The 27,243-nt window shown below is 32.1% G+C and overlaps 2 protein-coding genes across 2 annotated transcripts in view; one reads left to right on the forward strand and one right to left on the reverse strand.

The window, feature by feature from the left end:
* The window catches only part of LOC118187994 (uncharacterized), a 38,040-nt gene extending 31,455 nt beyond the window's left edge, over positions 1-6,585 (forward strand). The window contains exon 4 of the mRNA XM_035358317.2: positions 6,004-6,585. Within this exon, the coding sequence (XP_035214208.2) occupies positions 6,004-6,507 (504 nt within the window). The 3' untranslated portion in view covers positions 6,508-6,585. The remainder of the gene's footprint in view (positions 1-6,003) is intronic.
* Positions 6,586-19,578: 12,993 nt separating this feature from the next.
* Positions 19,579-26,006, reverse strand: LOC118187981 (adult-specific rigid cuticular protein 15.7-like). Its single transcript, XM_035358297.2, has 3 exons — positions 25,952-26,006; positions 23,045-23,146; positions 19,579-20,112 (listed from the first exon to the last, which is right to left on the reverse strand). Exons 1-3 carry the CDS (start codon positions 25,961-25,963, stop codon positions 19,678-19,680), a joined length of 549 nt encoding a protein of 182 aa, XP_035214188.2. The 5' UTR covers positions 25,964-26,006; the 3' UTR covers positions 19,579-19,677.
* Between the last annotated feature and the right edge of the window lie 1,237 nt (positions 26,007-27,243).

Below are 27,243 nucleotides of genomic sequence, written 5' to 3' on the forward strand. Positions count from 1 at the left end.
AATATTCTCAAGCAATTTCAAAAAGGAAAACAAAATTAAATTATATGTATTTACTTTTATTAACGAATTAATCGATGCAAAGTTTACCGAATTTAGCTTGTTGAATAAATTAATTTTTACGAATGCTTTGTAAAACAACTCTTTTTTGGATAATTCGTTATTTGCAGATTTTAAATAAAAACTCGAATCAATGTATTTGCTGTTTAATAGCTTCGAAATAATATTCTCGATAAAGCTATTTTTTTTCAATTTTTTAAACTGAAAATAACTTTTTGTTTACGTACCGATTTTACCAAATTAATGAAAAGCACTTTATGCAGTAAGCCCACCAGCAATGAAGTGGTTAAAGCCATTGAATATTGGTAAGTTCTATCCAAATGCATGCGACTGAGTGCAGTCAAGGTATATGAGAAATTTCGGGGTTTTCTCCATGTGTAACATAAGCGTGAGAAAATTTCCTATAGAAAATCCTCTACGAAGTCATCTCTTTCTTCAGGCAGATAGCCTTTGAGCACTTTTCCTTACATGAATAAACAAAATAACAAACTTATCGTCCAGTATTCGCATGGTGATGATATGAAGCCTTATTCAGTTTTGGCCAAAACAGGATGTCTGCCAAAAACATCGAGGCATACGTCTCGGAGAAAACCACTCAAGGAAAAAAAAGCGTCGTCGTAGAAAACATCATGGTAATTCACTTCTAAAACACAGTGGTAAATTTTTCTTTCCACCCCCAATGGCGGGATCTAACCATTTATAGGCGTTGGCCACTACAAATGCCGGAAGCGGTGGTCTCCTTATTATACAGGCACCTAATACGTAACCACCGTTGCCTCCTATGAAGGGGTGGAAAAATTACATTCATGTCTTCTCCAGAATTCGTACCCGGGCCGTCTGGGCAGCCGTGGTAGAAAATAAAGTGGTGCAAAAACTTCGCAGTTTAAAATATCGGCGTTTAAATAATACCGTGGTAAACAAATAAGCAGCTACAAATTATCGCAGCCCGGCGCTTTTCGACTACAAAAATTTCGAGTAAATTTTAGCTTTATGATTTAAAAGCTCCTGAGAAGAGTTTGGAATTTTTTATGTAAAAACTATTAATTTATTACGAAAATGTAAACGATTAAAATCTGGAAATTAGTAAAACCTAATGCTATGCACAGCAATTAGTAGAATTTTAAACTTACGTTGCTTTATATTAAAAGTTCGTTTCGTAATTAACCTCTTTTATGAAGGCGTATCAGAAGATTTTCATGAAACAATATGCTATGAAAAGATTAGAAAGAGAAAGATGCATAAGCATAAAATTCGGTTTTGTAACTAAAGTTAATGTTTCAAATAATCTGCTCCATATGTACTTATTTTCGTTATATATATAAATAAAAAGAAGGAAAGAAAAAAAATCATACATCTTTAAATCTTTAAAAGTATCTCTTGATTACCATAGTATAGCTTTTCTACCAAGAGAACATATGAATTTAGTAGTTTATATACATTTATTAATTTTTAAATCAATTCGCGAATTTAAATCAATTTGGAAAATTTTTAAACGCCAATTTTTCATATTACGAAACAGGATTTCTTTAGAAACGTTTTTAGTCGGGTAAAGAAAAGATAAATGGAACTTTCTGGTATTCCACTAACCTTCTCTTCTTGTGTAAGCAGAAAAATTTAAGTTTCGTGCATTTTTATTAAAAGATCGTGTAATCGTAATTGTCATAATTTGAAAGCTTACGTAATTTGTTCATTTCTCAAGTCGAAATCATTGATCTATGATCAACCGTTTAAAATTTCTTCTATCGTGGAATACTTCTGAAGCAACCTGTGTAGTGTATTTATTTATACCCAGATTTTTCAGTAAATGAGAATTTTACATTAACCATTTCATCATATAAACAAATATTCTAGTTATACAGAGTCTCGAAAAAGAATTTTCTTTTTATAAAATTTTAAATTCTTAAATTTTTTTACTTAAAAAAACATCATTTAAAATTATTTAATATATCTGAAATAGAGTTAATTTGAAGTTATTAACCTGAAAAATATACACATATTAAGATAGCGAAGAAGAAAAAATGTCAGGGGCTCTAAACGCATAAAAATAAATTATGTCTTCTCTCTATGAAATATCTACGTGTGCTGTGTAGATTAGATATACTAAACACAGCAGCTTGACACATCAAGCAGACGAAAATGCCTTAAATTCCTCATAAATTTAGTATCATGTTATGTAATGCATTGCTGATTCATAATGATAAAGGCATTCGTGTGAGATGAATTAAAAACCACAAACATGTGTAAAATATTGTGAAATGTAGTCTACTTAAAAAGATTTCACCATTATAAAATTTGAATCTATAGTCAGTTTTGTTGTAATATTGATTTAGTAATATAATCTCTGACAGAGTTTATTAATACTTTTTTCCAAAGTTACTGGCATAAATTAAATATTTTGTCACATAATTTCCAATTTAAAAAAAAATGTTATTGCATTAAAATATATCCAGACATGATAGCTATTGAATAATATTTGAACCCTTTTTGAGAATCAACAAAAAGATATGGCAAGTCAAAATGTAGAGGAAAAATAAGAAAACGTAATATTAAAAGAAAATATCCTCTTTGCCAGTACAAGAACGTGTTTCCAGCATTCTTACACATTGTTTGCTTACACGTGTAACTCCAATTGCGGAAATATTTCCAGCGGGTTGTTCTTCAACTATTAATCGATATCGACCCAGACAATATTGAAATGCGTGGAAATTTTAATGTATGCAAATCCACTGCATTCACTTGAGTTAATTATACTTCAAGGACAGATATAGTATCTTACTTCGTCCTTGTTATAACCACATCTAACTTGATTTTTCGGCTGCTGTCTACGGTATATAAAGACTTAAGTTTTCGTAGAAAATCATTCACATCTGTAGCTGAATACCTCAATAAACTTGAAAATGTTCGCAAAGGTAAGCAATATTATTTTAACTTAGTGAAACAAATATCTTCATAGGTTTAACTAAGCTACTTTATGAAATCATATCAAGTCTATCGGTTCCATTCTACAAAGGTATTACATTTAGATTTTGTAACACAGTACGTACACAATAGTCTCAAAAGGTGGCTATAGATTATATTTTCTTAAATGTTAATTCTAAGGAAATACTTCTATACACAGAATTTCTCAAGAATATTTTTTACATGGTCCATTTAGAGAAAAAAAGATATATCATTCTTTTATATATTAAATATGAAATATTCCATATATTTGTATTCAAAATTCTGGAGATATTGTGCATCATAATTTCGTAGATTAGCACCAAAATTAATACATACCCTGTATAACGTTTTATATTGTATTATAAAATTTTTACATTAGTACAGTATAAAATCTTTGAAAAGAATGCATTTGCTGAAAAATTTTAAAGTTAGATAAAAACCGATAAAAGCTATGTTCTTTCCAGTAATTAAACATTATGTAAAACAGAAAAAAAATATTTGAATCGGGAAAGTTTGCACTGCGTTTCATCTCGTAAGAATTTTTCATGTTTTTTCTGTTAATATTTTCAGTAATGATTGCGATTGTTATATGCATGTTATATGCATTGTTATATGCATGAGCATAAGAATTTGAATTTTATTGCAGAACTGACGTTAATACACTATTTGTCTTTCGAACAGCGGTTCAATACTGCGGTTTCATTATAATTCTTAATCCTTAGTGTTGAAGTTATTGTTATTAAAATTTTTCATAAAATATAAAGAAAGAGAATATTGTAATTCAGGTCACGATGATGTCTCGTCTGGTGCGAAGCCTCTTAGGTCCTAAATATATTAAATTACTTGTATTTGGTTTCAATAGATTGGATGTGAGTTTGAAGCAATTAATCTTTGTTCTAATTTCGGTATTCAGTTGTAGTTATTTAAGAGATTCAGCATCATTTTTACTTCCTTGTACGATTTAAAGGAAGTATTGTAATTACGAAAAAATTCCGAGTATCATATTTCAACAAAATTACCCATCTTGACCGTTATTGAATGAAATTTAATTTTTGCGTATTAATTAGATATTTTGTGTGACGTCTGTACGTAAGAACAGAATAAAGAACTCTTTTCTCCCAAAACGAATTTTAAAACTAATTTAAAATGGATTCAGAAGAGATTTTTTCGTGGCGTCTGTACGTGCGTACGTATGTATGTATGTATCTCACATAACTCAAAAACGATTAGCTTCAGAACATTGAAATTTTGTATATAGGGCTGCTATAGCACGTAGTTGTGCACCTCCCTTTTTGGTAACAAACGGCTGCACCAAAAATATATAAATATATATACCCACTCTGTTACTCAGGTCATTGAGCTCAGTTATTTTTATTATTATATGTTGGTAAATTGCGCATTTTTTGCTTTAAAAATAATTGAATTATGTTGTTCGTATCTTTCGGTTAAGGTTTTTTATGCCTTTAGTTAATGTGCACGCAACAGTTGTAGAATTATAAACAATTTAAAAGTTGTTTAAATGCAGTTTAGCCTGATTTTTCTTACCATAGCAGCCACATTTGTTTGCATTTGATACTTAGCAGAACAATGAATTAAATCTTGCTCCATCTTCAGTCTCTTTTTGCTGAGTGGGACCAAAAGGAAACTTTTAGTTTCGTGCACCGAAAAATATGCCTTTTTGCCTGCTGACCGAATTGCTTGTTTTTGCGCAGAAACTCTAATTTTAATTGTAAAATTTGGTTTTATTTTTTTTTACTGTATTTGGTGTTTTATGTTTTTTATATCTTTCAATTTTTAATAAAGGTATTTTGAGATTTTACGTATTTTTGCATTGCTGCGAAGTTAGAACGGAATTAATTGAATGAGAAATATATCTGTAATGAAATTCGAGGATATGAGTGTTTCATATTAGCAGCAAATATTGTCGCCAGTCTATCTGGGACAAAGGAGACTTTATTTGTTTAATTTCTTTTATACATTGTTTTATATTTATTTATTGTAGCATTTGAATAGAACATGTAGCAACTATTAGGTAATTCTTCAGCTTATATAATTTTTGTACAATCTGAGTTATAAACTGAATGAGCTGTAACGCTGTTAAGTAAACCTAGCGCCACAGTGTCACTATGGCAAATAAATATAGTAAATTTTAGAGTGCATTTATTCTATTGTGGTTTATGCGCTATCGGCAAAGTAGATTTATTTTAATTCAAGAAGTTTAAATGAAAGGCAGGAAAAATGGGTATAATTTAATATTCCGTGCAAGGAAGTCATGTGGCGTACACATCAATTTTTTAAAAATTTGATACAAATAGCAATAGCACCAAGAGCAACAAACAGCTGCAACAATAATAACTTAAGTTTCCAGAATATATTCTCTAACTCTTTGAGCATTGGCAATCATGAAAAGCGTTCAAGAATTTCAAGCTTCTGACGTAAAATCTCAAATTTCATTTTTTAAGACTCCTTAAATAAGAAAATTTACTGATCTTATTTAAAATATTCCATTCTTAAACATTTTAAGCATTACAAATTTTTATCATCTTGTTTAGTTCATATTCTTTTCAACTACTGAGATCAATTCAAAAACACTGCTTAGAGAGGGCTTTAAATAATCATGCTCAGGAATTTGTAATATATTAAATTATGTTATATAAATGTTAATGCCAAAAGAACTAAAATCGAATTCATATGAAAACAAATTCTTAGTAAATTAGCAGGGGCTTAAAAAATAAACCAGCCTTTTAAAATGGAAATAAAAATAGAAGAATAATTTTTAATATATTAAACTGAACTAATTGTGCTTTTTCTCCGTAAAGAATCATTCAAAATGAATAGAAATCACAATTCATTAAACAGAAAGTGGCATGGACAATCTGTAGGCAAGAGCAGATGCTGTGCGTAATACATTTGACATAACTTATCTGAACAATTACATGGCAGTTTGGAAATGGTACAACAACCTCATTTAATTTAATTGAGAGTTTAACCCTTTTCTTTAACCAGGTTGTTGTTCTTTTCGCTGCCATCGCAGCTGTTCAAGGTAGTGGCCTTATCGGAGCCGGCTATGGATATGGAGCTGGATATGGATTAGCCCGTGCACCAGCCCTTGTTGGAACGGCTGTAGTTCCCGCAGTCTCTTCTTCAAAAACCGCCATCAACCACATCGTCCCTGTCGGAATTGCTGCTGCTCCCGTCGCCTTGACTGCTGCTCCTGTTGCTGTAGCTGCTGCTCCACTGGGTCTTGCTGGACAAAGAATCGCCGCCGCTCCTTTTGCTTATGGAAACGGACTGATCGGTAACGGTCTTCTCGGTGCCGGTGTAGTAGGCCACGGAATCGCTGCTGCCCCACTTGCTTATGGAAACGGGCTAATTGGTAACGGTCTTCTTGGTGCTGGTGTTGTAGGCCACGGAATCGCTGCTGCGCCCCTTGCTTACGGCAATGGATATCTTGGTTTGGGAGCTGGGAAACTCGCTGTTGGAGGAGGCCTTGCCAAGGCAATCTTGTAAAATTTTTGTTCTACGATTTTCAGTGTAAATATGCTAAACTAAATTATTAAATTATACAACAATAAATTATGAATTTTATGCCTGTTTTTTCTTTATGTTGCAATTATTATCACGCAAACAAATTTTAGAAAAGCCCAGTAGAGAAAAGTTATAAATTCAGCAAAATAGGAAAAGATTTTGCATATCTTTTAAAAACGTTATTTCTGTAATTTCTATCCTGCTTTCTATCTTAATGAGAGCAATATTGTGAATAGCAATTTCCTATTTAGCATGATAACTGATCTATGTAAAAAGCATACTTCTTTAAATAACATATCTGCATCTCCAGCCCTTTTTTGTGTATTACTTTGCATTTTCATCACGGTTTTGGGGTATTTATCTGCATAGTTAAATTGAAACAATTATTTTTTATGAACGAAAGTTCACTATATGTAAACAGGGAGGAATGTTTACTCTTATTTCTCAAGTCTTTGGATTTGCGATTAAGCGAATTTTGTAGGGAAGTAGTGAGTTAGCAAGAAAACTGGTTTAAATAAGGAAGTTTTGTAAGACATACCAAATATCAGTTTATCTAAATAATACAAATTTTACCCCTCACGTCGTTATCTATATATGCTATTGGTATTCTTTCTTACATGTATGTATACATGACAACTGATATGCATGACAAGTGAAGCTACAAATAGCAGAAACAAATAAACTTCATTAAAAAAGGAAACTTAATAACTGGAATTCTAACTCGAATACATTTCTGTACGTTTAAATTTCTTTCATTTTGTAGTTGAAGAAAAAGACAGTGAAATTTGTACTGTAAGTTTTATTTATATTGTAGAGTCCAGTGAATGAAATTCTGTCTGTATACTGGAGTAGCAGGAAACTACACAGGAGAAGTGTTAAAGTACCCTTTATTAAATCTTTGAAAAATTTACAATGCGTCAATTCGACGCTAACAAACTTCGCCTCTGCTTGGGCGGTAACTGAAAGTCAGACAATTGAAACTAAAAGTTGAAATATTTACAAGTGATAAAACTAGCCTACAGGGCTCAGCGAGATACGGCAACTTAAACTCCCTTTCAAGCAGATAAATGCAATTAAGCTAGTTGAACCAGCAATAAGCAAACGTACCGACGGTAAAAACGGCAGCTATAGCCTTTCTCATTCTCCTACCGAAACTCGGCTGTTAACTACTTCCTTCAAAGTAGAAAATTTGCATTTCCTTCCGCATGCTACAACATTTAACTATTCTGGCACTGACAGTTAGGGAAATGAAGGTTTACAGGAAAGGTCTAAACTCAAACTTTAAATTGTTAGTTATAATAAGTATAAATCCCTACAACATTATGTCACTTCCGAATCCTAAATGCTAATTTCCGTCCTTTTACATGATATCTAGACCTAATCTGATGATAGGTACTATATATAGAGAAAAAATTTCATGTAGCTATGCTATTATAAGATTCTTTAAATCGTTTACAAATTACAGGGGGAAAATACAGCAAAGTACTTACAGCAAATGCTAGTTTTTTTATTGTGCATTTATTGTGTTTGGGTAAAGCGCTTGGAATTAATTAGGGAAACACTTTTCGGGAGGAAAAGATTTTAACAGAGTTCTTGAAATATCGAGATATTTGAAGTAAAAGCACTACAGTAGTCTTTTGTTATTTTTGATGTCTAGGGATGTGTTTACGAGCAATTTTTATTTAATCTATTTAATGAAATGTCTGTTATTATGGACAGAAAAGTATTATTCCAATAATATCACTATCTAATTAATATTTAGTGATAATATATAATGCGAAGGCTATAGAATCTACCACAGAGGCATCCTTCAGGCACATAACTCTCGAAGCTCTGCCGTAATTGCATAAACCAAACCAAACTTTGCAATTTCTGCTTGTAAAGATGCTCTTTACATGCTTGTAAGAAGCCTTTTTAAAAGCGCTGTTGTCAAAAACGCTATTTTGCTTTTCCTCAAAGCAAAATTAATACTTTCTACAAACAGAAGGAATACTTAGAAGCTATGACGATACTTCTTTTATAATTGCTTTTATTGAATATTTAAAATAACAATCTGTCGTCAGAAGTTTTATCTCTCAACTCAAAGATCTCTTTATTTTAATGTTTACAGCTTAATTTTGCTGTTCAAAATTTGTGAATTAAGCAATTTTTCCTTGTTTATGAAATTTCTTTTTCTCAAACAATATATGTATATAGCATATTTTTTTGGGGATTAGGTTCTAAATTTCTTATTTCTTACATATATATATATACTACACTCATGTCCATAAATTAAGGATAATTCGGAGTCACGCGGAAATCGAACTCTAAAATAAATATATCACCTGTAAAATCACTACACACAACTTCAAGAATCATATGCAAATTTCAGGAAGTAACCAGATGACACCGATGGTACGTCACAATGACGAGAGTGTAAGAGGGTGATATATAAGGAATACAGGCAAAGAAGTAAAATTTTTCGGAGGCGCTTTATAAGCATTTCAGTGCATTAACCGAATAGTTATGACTCAAAGGACGCATTTGGATGATTTTTTACGTGGTAGAATTATCAGCCCTCTGGAATGTGGGCGTACCCAACTAGAAGTATCAGACTAACTTGGAATTGCCCAGAGTGTCATCTCCAGGCTTTGGCAACGATTCCAAGATGATGGTAATCTGAGTAGACGTTACAGCAGAGGTCGCCCCAGAGTTACAACGCCGAATGAGGACCGGTATTTGGCAGTTACTGCCAAACGAAACAGCCGGAGCACAGCCTCAGACCTGTCTCGTAAGCTCTCTTCAGCCACTGGTACGACAATTTCAAGGCAGACCGTGTACAAACGCTTAGAGCAGATTGGTCTATATGCTCGTAGACCTGTCAGATGCGTTCCACTTACTGCAACTCACTGTCGCCTGCGGTTAGCCTGGAGTAGAGAGCATGCATTGTGGACACCGCAACAGTGGGCTTCTGTGATGTTTTCCGACGAGTCCAGGTTTAGCTTGCAGTCTGATTCTCGCCGGACTTTCACATGGAGAGCTCCAGGTACCCGTTACCACCAAGAAAACATCATTGAACGACACCGTTACGGTGGTGCAGGAGTGCTCGTTTGGGGTGGAATTATTCTGGGTTCCAGAACTGACCTGCATGTTCAAATTGGAACCATGACAATTCAAATCTATCGGGACGTTATTCTGGAACAACATATACGTTTGTTTCGGGTCGCCATGTGCGCACAATTTGTGTTTATGGATGGCAACACCCGTCTTCACCGTGCAAACATCGTAAGCGAATGCCTTCAATCGGAGGATATCATTCGTATGAACTGGCCAGCATTCTCACCGGACTTGAATCCAGTAGAGCAAGTGTGGGACATGCTTGGCCGAAGAGTTACAGCTCGTCAACTACCTCCTACATGTCTACCGGAACTTCGGAAAGCATTGCTTTTTGAGTGGTGTAATATCCTCCAAGATCAGATCGATAATTTGATACTCAGCATGCCTAGGCGTTGTACGGACTGTATTGCATCGTCTGGGAGACATACAATGTATTAACAATCATACAAACCGTGTAATATTGTTTTTTTGTAAATAGGTTTTTTTTTTGTAATTTGCTCCAGGGAGAAAAAATCGCTAATTTTTTTAATAATATCAAACATATAGCATCTTTTTTTGCTCTTTACCTTTTGTTTAATAAATAAGCTTTACAAATAAGTCAAATTTGTTTTGCTTCTAACTCTTCCTTTGCCTGATTTTGCATTATCCTTAATTTATGGACATGAGTGTAGATTAGATCAATATCTAACTATTTAATATGTATTATAACGAATAGAACAGAAGAGACAAAGACCGTGTTATGCATGTGAAGTTATAAGACAGCAGCATCAAACATACAAGGTATGTTATTTTAAAAATAATAGTCATCTGATTAGCTATAGACACAGTCTAGATATGAGTCAGTAAATTGTGGTCTGCTGCTAAAGTTCGAGGATCCGGCGAGCAAATGTTGATAATGGCCTAGTGTTTTTTACTGCTAATACTCAGAGATCGTGATGCGCTTTCAACTGCTAGCTAGAATGGGCAAATCGAGCGTAAGTGGTTTCGTGATAGCAAAGTTAAATCTGACAATATTTTTAATATTTGTATATCCTAACTATTTGAAAGGACTCAAAATATAATTAGGGTTGCAATGGATGCCCTGAAAATTGTCATCTCGTTTTGTTATTAATAACCCACATAACGAAATTTGACAGCATATTACCTGCCTTTGATTTCGAAGAAGTATGCCATGAACTACTAAAAGTTGAAAGATATAAATCTCGATCTTAAGGTTAAACGTTTTGTTTCGACGATGTTAAAATTTACCAACCAAAATTTAGCTCAAGTATCTTTTACTACTTCTCTCTTTCTTTCAGTTGCTCTTTTTATATCACAGCATCAGAATTCGATAATTCAACTCACCACTATTCCGCCAATAATGGCTAAATCCACTTAGGGCCTTGAACTTTCAGTGAATTTCTCAAGATTTGAAAATCGCAAATCAAAATTACTCGACCTTACTGGGGAACTTTTCAGAATTATCCCAGCTACTTCTAATGACAACCGCAAGCTCAGAAAATCGTTCAAATCTCAAAATATTGAACACTACGTAGTCAAGGAGGAAAACGCTCCATAGTTTATCCACTTGCCCCGATAATGAAGAAAAATGAAAATGAACTAAAAATGAAATTTTCTCAGCAGGTATCGAAAAGAAAAAAGAAGATTCTATGTACGTAAAATTATTCAGCTAGCCCAGGAATGGTACTAAAATTGTCGTGCCATTATTTCAAGTTCAACCGATAACAAAGAAAATATTTACAAAATATATAATATTGTTACGGTTTTTGTATTTAGTTTTCTATTTTTAGTAAAATTGTAATTAAAATTGTTTCATTTTTCCGTGCAATGCAGCGCGTGACGAGTTTTATAGAAAGTTACGCCGAAAAAGTAAAAATACAGGAGCATATGCATTTAATAAATAGATATCTCGTAATTGCTTTTGCTTTCCATAAACCTCGAGAATAGAAATTACCGGAAGCTTCTCGTAACTGATTAATATAAAATATAAAAGCCAGAAAAAAGGATCACAGTTTAGTTGTTTTAGTGAGCTGTAGTTGTTGTTTGAGATCGGATTAGATTTCTCTGCGCTTTTAATTGTGTTCTGTTTAACGTTTTAGTAGTTTAAAATATAAGTATTGTGTGATATTGTACGAATATGTCAGAGAAAAAAATTTCAGCATTTTGTTTTATTTCTTGTGATCAGACGTTTTATCAGACTTGTGCATTCGATCTATTACGAACCCTCACGCACGCAACAATATCTTTCAGGTAGAACCAAACAGATAATATAAGATTTTTATAAAATAATAATAATTGAAAAATACAAAAACCGAATTCCACAGTGGCATAATTACCAGAAATAACAAAACTCCTGTGACTTAATATCTACAATTTCCAACCACGTTGCATAAAGCATTCTGGACTCCACAAGTTTGCCTTTTAACACCTGTTCAAACGGTCTCGGAGAACGTCCAGCATCGTACGTTGGATGTTCGAAATTCCTTTAAATAAAATCAGTTAGAAACCATATAAACACCAAAATAACGGTCAAGACACCATAGTATCGAAAAGTATACGGTCCTAATATTTAACTAAACAAACCCTTATCCACAAACTATTCTACTACTAAAAAAAAGCGAAATCTTTTCCCAAGTCTAGCTTTAATTTGGCTAACCAGCAGCCAAGTGGTTAAGACCGCTGAATTCTGGTAGCTCTTACTGAGATCGAATCTAAGCGAATGGACTGGTTGCATAGTTGACTTTTGTGATTTTTCACTTGGTATATGAATATGATTCAATTCTCCTTTAAAAAGTACTAAAAAAGGCATCCAAGCATCTCTCTCTTTATATGGACAGTTTTCGTTGCCTTTTCCTATAAGCAGTATCCACAAACAGTTTTAATTTAAATTCTAAACCAACAATAAATAGCTTTAATTTAAATTCTAAACCAACAATAAATAGCTTTAATTTAAATTCTAAACCAAAATCTTACGCAGAAGCACTAAGCAATAAAACTCCATTAATATCTTAAAAAATGTTTTCTGTGCAACAAGGGAATCAGCAAATATTTTTGAAAGTAATCAATTCCCCAAATTTACCTGCTTGATGAGCAACCATTTATATCAACTAAAAACGCACAAACTCCGATGGAATGAATGTATATATTATTTCTTATCTCGGAAAAAAACAAATAACTTCTATCAAAACGAAAACTAACCTGCAGCTCGGTGATCTCAGAACTCAATGATACCAAGAGGCAGAAACGAATTTTCCCTGTCTAGCAAATTCAAGCAGTCAAGCACGCGGATAAAACTTGACACGATGACACCTGAGAACTGCCACATACTTCAACATCAGCTACTCCCTATGACATTTGTTAATCATCATTTTCTATTACGTTTCTTTGTTTCAAAATTAAAAAGTACAATTTACTTGTTTTTGCTCTTAGCTTAAAATTTAGTCGATTACAACTTATTTATTCCCAAATTTCCTTTCCTTCTATTTTTCAATAACCTTCCTAAGTAACACATGGGACCGAAAATAGCCTAGCTCTCTATAACGGCTTCTCAAGAAATTTGCAACCCTCTTCCCAGCAGCTCTGTAAATGCTGGTAACTTCTCCAACTAAATGATATTATCTGTTAGCAATTATTTAGTTATCTACAACAAGAGAAATCTAACATTTGCATGCCAGTCAGTTTTTGAAAAATGACAAAAGTTACACTCAAAGTATTGAAAAGGTATAGAACTCGATGATGTAACTAATGTCGAACTCGGATAATGATGAATTGCGGTGAATTGAGCTAGGTCCCTTCATGTACGCTTTCCACAGTACGATCATTTCTTTAATGCTGAAGAACTTAATATTCTAAAAATCTCGATAGGCTACATCTGATGTAGAAATAATATTGAAATCGATATCACTAACATCTTCTTTAACAGAGAAAATAAATTTACTTTTGTTTTCCATTAACATAACAATATAGCGAATCAGCAGCCAATAGTCTTGCATTTCCTTCTGAGTAGCTATTTTCACGTATACTTTACTAACTTCCAATAAGCAATTCTGGTTAAGAAAACACAGTTTCTGTAGCATTAGCTCACACTTTAAATAGTTCTTCATATAATCGTCATTGTATGTCGTTGTAACCGTTTGGGTCATTACACTTATATTTCATTTTCGTATAATACACCACGACTTGGAATCTTTGCTGAACAAATTTAAAGTATTCATCACTTCCGAGTGAAAACTGAATGGCACTTCCGAGTGAAAACAAATGGCGGATTCTTTGTCACTGGAGAGCATCGAAATTCGTGTGCAAATCGCAGATTGTTTCTTTCATTACTGGCATACAATTACATAGAATGTTGAGTAGATAGTTCAGTTTTATGCCCCAATTAAGTCAATTAAGGTACAATCACACCGCTCACACAAAGGCGAAAATATAGAAAAGGTAAGGTCAAGGGTTAGTTCATGAGTTCTAATAAGAATGTACTAGAGAAATAAAGTACGGCGATTTTACATAATTTCTGAGTAAGCAATTCGTACGAATTGAAATAATTCTTGCATTTTAACTTGTATTCCATAATAAGATTTAATTTGAAGGTAATGCAGATAATTACTGAGAGAATTAGATTTTTGTAGCGTAGTTTACGTGAAATGAGATGACTTGGGGTCACGTGATAGCAGCCGACCGGTGAATCAGAATGTTCTACCGTGAAGGCATAGTGAATTCGTAAGCACAATTTGCAACACAATAAATGAATTTGGTTAATTAGCAAAGTATATAGCCTACTCTGCCAGGCATGAAGTTCATTTCGCTTTGTCAGAATCACAATAAAATAATATATATATAAGTAATGAAAAATAAGATGAATAATGAAGTAAGTAATTTTAGCAGAGTCCAGTTCCCGCTTTGCCAGGAAACAAAGTCCAGTTCGCTTTGTCAGTAAATATACATGTATGCAAATTTACCACTTTGAATTGTGAGGAATTGAATTAGGTCACTTCAAGTACGCTTTCTGCAGTACGGTCATAATAATTTGTTCAATTGCACCGGAAGATGATTTTTCCACTTTCTCAAATTGTGTGCATCTATTAAGATTTGTTCTTGAATTGGATCTATCTTTAAATCTGCATGAATTTGAGAGTTTCCCACAAACCAGGGGAATTTACTATTATTCGAAGGATCTTGTTCTGTAGGATTGCAGTTTTCTTCCTCTCTGTTTTTAATACAGTGGCTCAGGCCGGGGTAGCGTATAATAATATGGGTCTGATTTAATGTCAGTTAGAGGGTCCTTTTAGCTTGGATACTAGGCCTTACCACATAATATTGGAATCATCATCAGCAGGAGTATTTTGTACTTCGTCAGTTTGTCTTTTGGCTTTCCACAGAATGCCTAGGTATTCTATACAGAACAGTGCCTGGTTTCAAATATTGCCAATAAAAGTGCAAATTTTGGAATTACTTTTTTGTACGTAAAAGTAACCCTGTGAAGATGAAGATATCGGGATAATTATATATATAACTGTAATATTTGCTTAATTAACGGAAAGTTTTGAAAAACTTTTGTGTAGTTTCATGTGAAATTTAGAGTAATTTTTAAGATTTGTATCAATATGCCAAGGTATTCTATACAGAGCAGGTACGGAAACCTTTTTCAAATCTAAGAAAATAATTTGTTATACCTATGCATGCTTAAAGACCATTATAAATCTTTAACAAAACTCTCAGCTTCACTTTTTTAAACAAAGTAGTGAAAGTAAAAAAATTAAATAAGATATAGAATGGCATTTTTAAGTGATTGGAGGAATTGAAAATTGTTTCGGCGTTGAGTTTGAAATCAAAAAATCAACTGAGTGAATTTCAAGAGAAAATGCCATCACTTTTTCTCTATAATTGCAAATAATTGATAGTATGGTTTGCGTCTGATAAAGAGGACTTTTCGCTAAAACTCCAAATACACTGAGATATTTTATTTAAACTCGAAATGTAACACGTAATTTGACTTTTGCTTAAGTTTTCCAATATTTTAACTCAGTGAGTAAGTTATTTTATAAATAGAAATAAAAATATGAAAAAGTACATTAACTGAGGCATTAATTATGTTGCATTTTGCCGGACTTGTTAGTAGAAGTAAAGTATGAATAGTGTTCAGCAGCATAATAACTGCACTGCTAAAAATAGCGATGTTTATTTAAAAACAATATTTGCCCATGAAAAGTGCATATAACTCAAGGAAACTTAATGTTATGATAGAAGTTCAAGCCTATTTAAGTTCAGAGTTCAAGCTCTGAACTTCCTTCCCGTGATTTATGAAACATCCGATTTCCTACTAAAAGCCATTTTTATTATTAATATTATTTATTTTACGCAGACTCAAGCCTCTAACTATAAATAAAAGGTAGTAGTTCCAGTTTCCCACTTTTGAGATGAGAACTCACTCCCCATTCATCATGCTTAGTTCTTTTCTTACAGCGTCTATGGTTTTCGTTTTACTGGATTTTTCCGTAGTTAATGCTATTTCATATCATAAACTTACATTTTATTTCTTGTTAATTTATTTTTAAATAAACCAAATGGTTGGTGACTGTTGTTTGTAAAATATTTCATAAAATAGTTACTTAAGAAGACTAATAACAAAAGTATCTCAGTGATACTCATTGTTTTTTGCTTTCTTGTTACTCTTAGTTAATAAGAAAATAATTTAACATAAAAAATATTAAGAAGTAAAGATCCTATTTGACTGATTCTAGAAACTTTCAACAGTAATGAATTATTTGAATACTGAAAAAGAACACTTGTTGGGGGTTGTCCTAATCTGAATGTAACGAATGTTCTTTAAAACGTATTTTAGAGAAATTCAGCAATATCAGTATTTTGTAGGAAACAAAGTACGTTTAGAATGTGCTGCTTCAAAAATAACTACAAAAAGCGAGATAAATAGGAAAATTCGCGCAATAAGTTTCTTAATGCCTGAATTCTAAAATCAAACTACCAACCATGAGAACAGGTTGAGGGTCATGGGTTGCTGAGAAACTGGCCCGCCACCCGTCTCCAGCTAATACATGGCGTAAAATATACTTTCAAACTATAAATTTTAGATTAACTAACTAAAATAGAACATATATGAAGCAAAAATTGAAACAAAATAGCAACGCAATTCTTAGAATAAAATGCAATACTGACAGTTTAAGATTTGAAATTCAGTGTATCATGCTTATTTGAGATGTGAGTTTTCATTAATTATTTCATACACTTGAGTTTAAAGACAAGCGCATGAAAAAAACAGATATTATCAAAACAAGGGAAAAGTAAAACAACGCATAACTTTTATAAAGATAGTACGAATCATCTGCACTATGAGCACTATATTTACAACGGATAAAAGCCAGAAAATTTCTTGAAAAATGTACTGAAAATTTTTAGTTACAGAACTATAAAATATTTTGATTTCACTGTCTAATACCATTATGTAAAAATAGAAAACTTTAAAGCCTGCTCATAAGAAAAATCAGAGTTATTAATTGATATACACTGTTGGCTATTAAAACTGCAACATCAGGAAGGAATGATTTGAAGAACGTCAAAATCACATGAAAGGAATAAGAAGCTGGGATATGCAAATAATTAGTATTTCAGCGCATTTAGACAACGCAAGAGGGAGAAACAACATCTGAAGCACTGCATAAAAGAAAAGTCTGTAGTGGATTTCTCATTCGGAAAGTGTTTTGGAAGGTTCGAGTTTGCTCAGAATCTCGAGTAAAAAGAGGAAATGCTTACTAGCAGTTTCGAAATTCGATAGAAGCGGGATCGTTGCCTATCGAAAGTGTAGATTATCGCTCCGTGATTTCGCCGGTCGCACTGGTCGACATCCAACCACAGTCATGCGAATATGGAATCAATAGATTGCTAAGGGTCATACTAAACTGCATGCAGGATCTCAACGCCCTACCATGACTAACGCCAGAGAGGACAGACATATTGTGAGGTCAGCCCTTCAAAACCGTTCGACCACATCACGGACCATTAGTCAGGAAATGGGCATGGTTGCAACAAGCCCAGTATCAGCTCGTAAGGTGCGTCGACGTTTGCAGCAGCGTGGAATGTCAGCAGGATGACCATTACTTCGGCTTTCTTTGACAATGCAGCATAAAGGGAGATGGGGACTCTGGTGCGCCAAACTACAAAGCTGGGTACAGGAGTAGCACAATGTCGCCTTTTCAAACGCGTCCCGGTTCTACGTGCAGTATTCTGATGGCCGTATATGTATCTGGAAGCTTCAAGGAGGTCCGAGGAAACCGCATGTTACCTGCTTCTTGCATCCGATATCGGCATAGGGGCCCTGCACCTGGTGTGATGGTTTGAGCAGCTATTGGGTGCACGAAACTGACATCTCCAGCTCAGATCGATGGTAATTTGAACTCAGATGGGTACATTTCTAGCATATTAGGCTCAGTGGTTGTACTCTATCTTCTACGACCCCAAACGCCCTGTTCCAACAAGATAATGCAATATCACATGTTGCAAGTCGTTTTCTGACCTTGCTCAATACACAGGGTATTCGATTGCTGCCCTGGCCTTCACGGCCTCTAGATCTGTCACCCATTAAAAACATCTGGTCATGGGTTGCTGAGAAACTGGCCCACCAGCCCTCTCCAGCTAATACGGTTGATGAAGTGTGGCATGGACTTAAAGCAGCATGGAATGAATTGTCCACTTTTGTCATCCAAGCCCAGTTTGACTCTATGCCTAATGGGTTGAGGGCCGTTTTGGCTGCCAGGGGTGGCAGCTGTTTCTACTTATTTCGCACGGCTGTAAACCTCCAAACTCCTTACAAGTTTAATCATTTTATCTTCATAGTTTTACGTGCAATAAATATCTTTTTTGTATTTGCTTCCTATCATCGTATTGCAATTTTAATTGCCAGCAGTGTATATAGCTGATACAATATAAACTCCTAGACTGAGTAAAAATCCCAGCATACTGAATTTAATGTCACCAGATTTGATGAATGCTTTTTCACAAGATGTGAGTGCATTGTTCTTCATTCCTAATTGCTTATATGTAGTATTCATGAACCACGCTGATAACATTTATGACCATGTGTATTTCATGATATGTAGTAACTTTATATTACGTATTAGCTTAAGGAAAATGATGGTAAAAATCCCCCCTTCTAAATTTTTGTTATAATTTTATTATATAATGAATGCATAAGAAGGAAGAAAGATTTATCTGACATATTTATATGTATAATACTTTTCTAGAGAACGTACAAGAGTAAAAGTCGTATCCTCCCTTAAATCTTAATACACAACATATTAATAAGGAACGCCATTGGAAACATCATCCAAAAGGATTAATTTTTTCCTTAAGATTATTCATTATTATACTTTGCTGTACTTTCCCTTATTTATATGATCGAGCATGCACAGAATCCTTTCCAAGCTAATTACAAAAGGAAAGATGTTCAACCTAGCACCTAAAAGTTTGCAGAGAGTTTCCCGTGAGATTTGTCAATCTGCTCTAAGATTCAAATGATCTCATGGAAAGATTCTTAAGTAGCAAATATATAACAGAGTTTTAAATTGACAGTTTGAGAAACTTAAAGGGAAAAAACTTTGCTAAAAACCACGCTTAAATTTGTTTACTTTAATTGCACAATCAAGTTCGAACTTATGATGTCTTTGTCACATACCAGTTAGATTCGAAATTATGATATCTTATGATGTAATATATTTCCATTTAACAATTGCATAATTAATCTAAGAATATTTGCAAATTTATAAACTACTTTAATACAAATGACTGTTTATTGGATGGCAGATTCTAATCTATAATACTTAAGTACATGAATTTCAGATTTATGCAAGCTTAAAGTATGTGAATGGAGATAATATGCACCATACACGACAGTTGGGAACTTCATCTTTTCAGAAAAAAAATATTAAACTGTGTTTTTGAATATATAAATTCTTCATTTGACACAAAAAATTATTTATTTATTACAGAATAATCAGGATTTACAATAATAATAAATTAACATTTTTGGAAGATTCGGTAATTTATGTTTTAATGAATCAGAGCCTTTCCAATACCAGCTCCATATCCATATCCCATACCATAACCATAGCCCAAAGCATTTCCGTGTCCGACGATGCCTCCGTATGCAATAGGAGCAGCAGCAGCTACAACTGGAGCGGCAACAGCATGTCCATAGACTGCAGTGGCAACTGGGGCAATGTGATCGACAGATGGTCCAGCGTAAGGGCTAGCGATGAGGGCTGCAGCAGGGGTACTGGCAGCTGTTCCTGGCTCATTGGTCTTCACAGCGGCACGGAATCCGAGTTTATCAGCTACATAGTCTACTCGTCTGGCTCTGCCATCGATATCGTGGATGGTGTAGGTTCCCTTCTTGTTGCCATAACCATCACCTACTTCAGATCGGGAGTTGGAAGCTCCGAGTTTGTCAACGATGTCATAATTGAAAGCATAGTTTCCATAAGCCTAAAATAAATGTAATTATTCATTAAGTATATAAAAACGCTTGAAAATATATTATGAGAAAGCTATTAAAAATGTGATTACCCAAACCAGAAACGAATGAACGTAAAGCGGAATAAGTGAAATCTTATCTATCGATTAGATTCATGACGGAAATCTCTTGATACTTTTACATGATATATTATTAAAAATAAAAGTTACCTCAAAACAATCAACATCCATTTAGAATTTTATATTCAGAGAATACATTAATTTGAATAATTAGAAATATTGTGATTGATAATATAACATAGAAATATTGTGATATTGGTATACTGTTCCTGATACCAGATGTGGGGAAGCTAAAACAAATCTTAGTAGAGTAAAAGATAAAACCTGATATAAATTCACTGAATGAACTTCTTCTTGAGATTTAAAGTAAAGTTTTATCAGAAAAGTTAAAAAATTATACCATGATTTTGAAATTTAAAGTAAATAAGTACAATGATCTTTATTCAAAAAGAAATTAAGATAATAATTAAACGTATTTAAATATCATTTTACGCTTTTTATTTTTGAAGAAGGGATTATGAATATTCGCTTATTATAATACCGTAAATTATATTAATGCACGGAATTTTTGCTTTTATAATACATGTATATTGTAAATTTCATACTATGATGCATTAATTAAATGTCTGAGAATAAAAGTAAGTCTAAAAATAAAACTTTCATCAAAAGCCGAAATGAAATGAGTTATTTAATGTAGACAAAGTACATGAAGATGAAATGTCTAAGTTCCGATCAAGAGCACCCTGAAGGAATGGAATGTAGTCATTACCTATCGTTTTCTACTAGAAATTAAGGCGTCAGTTTTCTGGAAAAAGTTTATGACTGTATTCCTTATTCATATCCTACTTATTAAACCAATAATTACCCACTAATTGTTCTGCATACGTTACGAAATCAGCACAGTAAAAAATGGAAATTTTCAAATGTGTTTTCTTTTAAGAAACTAATAATTTGAATTTTTTTGCATAAAAATTCTTCTTCTAAAATCAGTTTCATTAATATTCAATGCGTTTTATCATTATTTATAATTGTACGTATGAGGTTGTTTTGTTAGTTAACCTGTTATTATGATTTTGATTTTTACTATAACTTCTTCATTTCGTATTCCTCACCGAAATGCGATTTAAGTTTAACAATAAATAAGCTGAAGGTTTTGAATTTTATAGAAAGAGAGAGTTTCTAGCTCTCGCGTCGCGCTGTTAGAAGAATTTTGCCAGGTCTATTTAAAAGTGAGTAGTACGGCTTTTGCATTCCGTCGCAAGCTGATATTTTAAGTTTACAAGCTGATAAAATTAATTAATCCATCTCATGGCCTATTTATTTAACTGTGTCGTTTTAGGCTGGGCCGCTCAGACGGTATAGTGGTTAGGGAAGCCTGACTGCGATACCGAAGGCCCAGGTTCGAATCCCGGAGAAGGCAAGGATGTAAAATTGTTTGTCCCTTCATAGGAGGCAATGGTGTCACATATTGGGTGCCTCCATAATAAAGAGACCACCGTTTTGGCCTTATATGAGGACGATGCCGACATAGGCAAGTGCCCGCCATTAAAAAAAAAAGTTTTAGACTGGTGACGGAGGGCGGGGACACCTGATATTCAACATAGATAAAGAGTATATCTCAAGCCCTCCCTTACCCACAACAACAGCTCTCAGGGGCAGCAAGAGTGCCGCTTCTGGTATTTAAGAATTTAGACAACAAGTTTTTCATAGATAATGGTTTTTACATTTAATATGATCGTAAATATGCTACAGAATTATCTTTGGCTTCCTCAAGAATTATAGAATATAAAATATATACATATACCATAAAACTAATTATGATATACAATATGAACATAACTTACAATTTACATAACATACGACACATACCTGAATATAACATACAACATAAAAGTAAACATGCAAAGAAATGTAAAAAAAAAAAAAAATAGAGTACAACTACTACTTTGCCATGATTGCATTATTATTCTATATTGCACAGCTGATAGTTCATGAATTCAAATTTTTAACAGTTTTCAGAATGCTCATAAGTTTATTAGTTAATAATGTTCCGCTGATATAAGCCTTTTCACTGTGCTGAGAAAAGTCAGAAAATTATAGTGGAAAAAAAAAAAAAAAAAAGAAAGAAAGAAAGAAAGAAAGAAAATCCAAAATCCGATAGCTAAAAGTGATTATTTTAGTTATATAGCTAAGTGATTATTTTAGTTTAGCTTGGCTGACATACATCTTGCCCCATCCCTGCTATTATGCTTCTATTAATTTAGTCATCAACTACGTTATCAGCTTTCCAATTGAATTGCCTGTTATTGCTTGCATAGTTTACATCGTTACAAGTGGTGATTTGTCTGTGGCACAAGTAGTGCCTTTTACATTAAAAGTTCAGATTAGATAAAAATGTTATTTAAACCTTCTCAAGACTTTCTGGTAATATTTCAGATATAGCTAACTCACTAACATGTCCAGTAGTGTTTGCATGACTTGACGTTAAGATCATTAACAACTCTACTCATGTTGCAGATGATGTTACTAAAATTTAAGCACTGAGATGGTTCATTTAAAGACCTAATTCTGTTTTCAGTTCTAATTGTCAGGCTAGGATATAACTAATATAGGTGAGATTCTCTAAATTATATTCAGTGACTGAAGTTCTTAAATTTAGGTGTATGCGACGTTATTTTGTATTTTTATCACTATTTTCATTAAATTTATTATTAATCATTGTAATTTTAAGAATTTACTAAGCGTTCTGAAAAATAAAATTTCCAATTAGAGAAAAATATTCAGCAAATCATTCAAAAATTAGTTACTACTGAAAACAGACAAAGTAATTAATCTTGGCCTCATCGGAGTAATTGTTTAAATACTTCAAAGAATATGAACTTACATCTTGTGTCCTAGAACTGGCACTTACACCAGTACTGACTAGAGGTGCCTTCAGAAGGACACTGGCGTTTGAAGCTGCAAGAGCAGTGCACAGGAAAACAACCTACAAGAAAATTAATGACATTAATTAAACCTTTGAAATTAGGAAATTTAAATTAACTTATTTTTAAATTAAACATCCAACTAGAAGATTTTCAGAATAGAATAAAAATTTTAAGAAGTACAAAGTTTTGAATCACTGCTGTAAAATTTTGTCTACATCAGTACATCAGAAATCAAAATATATTAAAATATCATAAATGCATTGATTCAAAGATTTATGACTAGAAAATAGAAAAATATCTCTCATGTTCCTGTCAGACATGTTTTATCTCTAAATGAATTGAAATACATCGTAAACTGATTCGACGTTAAAGTATTAAGTAAGTAATGTTTATATGCTTATATATTTACAGTTGGAATATAATGCTAGAAACATCATTGGTTATATAAAGATCAAATACTTTAGGTAAATAAAAAAGACGCGTTTCCAGTTTAATGATATATAGAGTTTTCACAAAGATCCTTGTGGATACGCTGTGAAAGGTAGTGCTGTAAACGTTTGCAGTGTTATAACACATACATCACTGGTTTTTCCTAACAACGTGTTTTGGTTTAATTTACAAGTAATGAAGAATTCGGGAATCCGAAATTCCTCACGTCACATTGAAGCTGAATCAGGAAAGCCCAAAAGTGAATGTCTGGTGTTGGATGTAACACACAATAACAGCCCAAGTTTAGCTAGATGCATTGGTTAATTACATTTTCCCTCAGTTGTGGACTTTCAGCGAGAACAATCAAAGGTGCGCATGTTGAGGTATGTAACTTGTGTCACTTGTCACAAAACTTTGAACATTGCTTGAGAAAGTGCGACCAGTGTTAAAGACAGAAGTTGTTCCATTCCCAAACAACAAGCTATTAACTTTGTTCAGAGAGTTTGTGAACACCTTGTACTGAAAAAGTAAGCACAGAGCAGAAAAGAAAGTTCAATTTCTAATTGGCTAGTTATTAAATTAAATTCTATCGATTTAGAGACTTCTAGCCTATTAGCATAACATTAAATTTTGAAAGTTATCTATCTCGTTTAAACATATTTTACGATTTCAGAAAATGCGGATTTTCAAATATGAAGGCTTAATTTTAAATAAATGTTTTAAATACCGGGCGGAATTAATTTATTAAAATTTATTATTTGTTTTATTTTTTAAAATTATAATAAATATAAAATTAAATAACATAAGCTTATTTGAAAAATCAAACTATTTAACTCTTTTAGTTATTTTTATTTGAGACAGAATTAGTGTTCTTTTTATAGTCGATTTAAGATTAGTATATACTATATATATTATATAAAGTGCTTTCTAAAATTTTTATAAAAGTCTCTTCTACTTTGTTGAATTATTTTTTACATGTTTTAATTGTATTCTGTTTACATATTTTATTTGTATTCTGTTTACATATTTTATTTGTATTTTATTATATTTATTCTACATTTGCATAAATACCTGATACTTTCTTTAAATGTTTCCCATATTTTTTTATATTTTCCGATATTTTAAAGCAATTTATTTTAATTATTTTATAATTTCTTGAAAAATAAAGCTACGAGAAAAGTCATTTTCATTTTACATTTTATCATGTAAATAAATTTCGGCTGTCGGAAAATTTAATTTTCGCTATAAAACTTTTTAACAGCTATGACTGTCAAGCTTAGAATATGCTATTTTATTTGAGACAAAATCAATTAAGTGTAGTTTCTTGCACTTTTATTAGGCAGTTTTTGAATAAATGCTTTTGTTTATCGCACCGACGTAACGCTGATATTTACAAGTTTTCATATCTGCAAGTTATAAATGAAATTTTGATTTACATTTTTTTTATTAAACTTATTTAAGAATAAAATGCATATTGTTTTATCAATGACTATGACATCATTGCAACTAAATTACTATTTCTGAAAGAAAAGTGCTGTAATTTTAAATAAATCTTAAAGTCTTAAAGTAAATTAAAAAGAGTGATTACTATGTATAAGTGCACTTATGAACGCTACATTAAACCTCATATCAAAACTTTTAATTCTGCATTATTTTTAGTCGAATTCGAAGAAAATTTATTTAAAAACTGCAAAAAAACTAGATACATACCACACTAAGAGATCAATAAATTATAGAACATTAATATTTCAACTAATGCAATTAAAATTTAAAAGTTAACTTGTGACAATAAGACAGCACGTATGTTTAACATAGTTGATGTAATATTAATATTTCCCAGTATCAATAATTGGAAATGAAATATTCAGTCATGTATTCGAATATGAATACAAATTCAAATGAATATGAATGGAGGAAATTTTTTTTTAAAATTACCATTATAGTAATGCATTTTGTAATAGACTAAGATAATTTGAAGCTTAATAAAAACTAGATCGAATTTCACAAAAATTCTTGCAGTTTAAAAAAAAAATAAATAAAAATAAATAAATAAATAAATAAATTGCAAGGAGCTTGAAAGAAAGAGGGAACATTTTAAAAATAAGAATAATTAACAAGTATTAAATACAAAATAAATCTGGTGAAAAATATAGACTTCTTTTCTCTAGTATTTAATGATATTTTGATTTCAAGTAATTAATTCCGTCCATTTTTTCCTGGACTTCTTTGTTTGATAAACTGCATAAAAGATTTTAAAAAGAACTATATTAGTTATTTTAGGTAAAAAAGTTAACCTTTTTGGAGAGGATATATTCCTATTAATTCAAAATCATATAATGGTAAAAACTGTAAATTATGCCTTATGCAAGGAGTATTTAATGTAGATAGGATAAATTTCATTAATGTACGTTAATAACATAAAGATCTTGTCTTACCTTGGCGATCATGGTGAATGTGTGATTTCTATTTCCAGAATGAGACCCTCACACCTCTTTTCAGCTTTTATACTTTCCGCAATCGTATTCTAGGTCGTATATAATTATCAAAAGTCGTCATCGATTCCAAAACTGCGAAAACCGGAAAGAATCTTTTCTTGAGATTAATTCAAGTATGGCATTGTTAATGCAGTTCCCTTGAGATTATTACCTATACGTTATGCACATAATGTCACCCGTTGAACTTCTTTCCAGATGGCATTGAGTCTATTGATCTTAATTTATTTTCATAAATTCGACTAGACTAGTTTCTTGAACGCATTCATGAAATCTTTTATGTCACTCTTTCCTCATTTACAAGAAAATGCTTTTTATTCCGAAATGCAGTAAAATGTGAAATTCAAATTAAATATGTGAATGTGTATAAGTAGAAATGCAATCAATCATTATTTTACAATGTTTAATGAACATAAAAGAAATACGCAACCAAATTTGCTTTTCTTACTATTATAATAAGATGTTAGCTGCAAAAGTAAATATCTGCGAATTACGAAAAAAAATCTTTAAAAATTTGAGTCGATTGCTCTATATCTTTCGGCTTCATACTAAGAAAGCGATATTCTTCTAAAGTGATTCCAAAACAAAATTTAAACAGCAGGGTTATATATGTATGTAATGTATGCATCATATTATAAGCAATAGCTATAAACTTGCGCATTAAAACTTTTTTCATGTGCTTTCTTGATAGTTTTTATTCTATAAGTAACTTTTGGTTAGTAATTGAATATTTTTTGTAATATAATTTAAGACACAAGACTCATATTTCTCCAAAGCCTTAAAATAATTTAATAAACTGAATTTACAAAAATTTTAAGTACACTATATTGAAACATCAAATTTTAGTTTACTATGAAAACAGATATTTATTCCTAAAATAAGCTGATTCCTGAAATATTTCTTTAATTTTTAAAGTTTTTTCTAATTCTTCCTTTCTTTTATTTCTTGATATCTATCTATCTATTCTATATGTAAATGAAATTTTTATTTTTATACTTTTCTATCTTGCACTTTTTTTTTATTCTTTTTGCATTTTTATTTTTATTTTTAGAGTTTGTACTACTATGAATTCTTATTTTAATTTTGATAATTGGATGTGTTAAATCTCTTATACACGATTGCTAATATTAATATTGTTGAGGAACAACCTTGTAGTGACTCCAATTTACCTTTAATCTAATCTACTTATGATAAACATTAGAATCTTTAATCTACTGATGAAAAACAATAATATA

Source organism: Stegodyphus dumicola, chromosome 7 (assembly GCF_044657685.1).
Source record: "Stegodyphus dumicola isolate Sdum_Otavi_A_Nest chromosome 7, ASM4465768v1".
Lineage (NCBI taxonomy): Eukaryota > Metazoa > Arthropoda > Arachnida > Araneae > Eresidae > Stegodyphus > Stegodyphus dumicola.

Bases quoted from the DNA above. Each gene is read 5' to 3' on its own strand.
- LOC118187981 (XM_035358297.2), bottom strand. The intron at 20,113-23,044 runs GTAAGTTCATAT...CATTTATTTTAG, and splicing joins CCAGTTCTAGGACACAAGAT to GCTTATGGAAACTATGCTTT.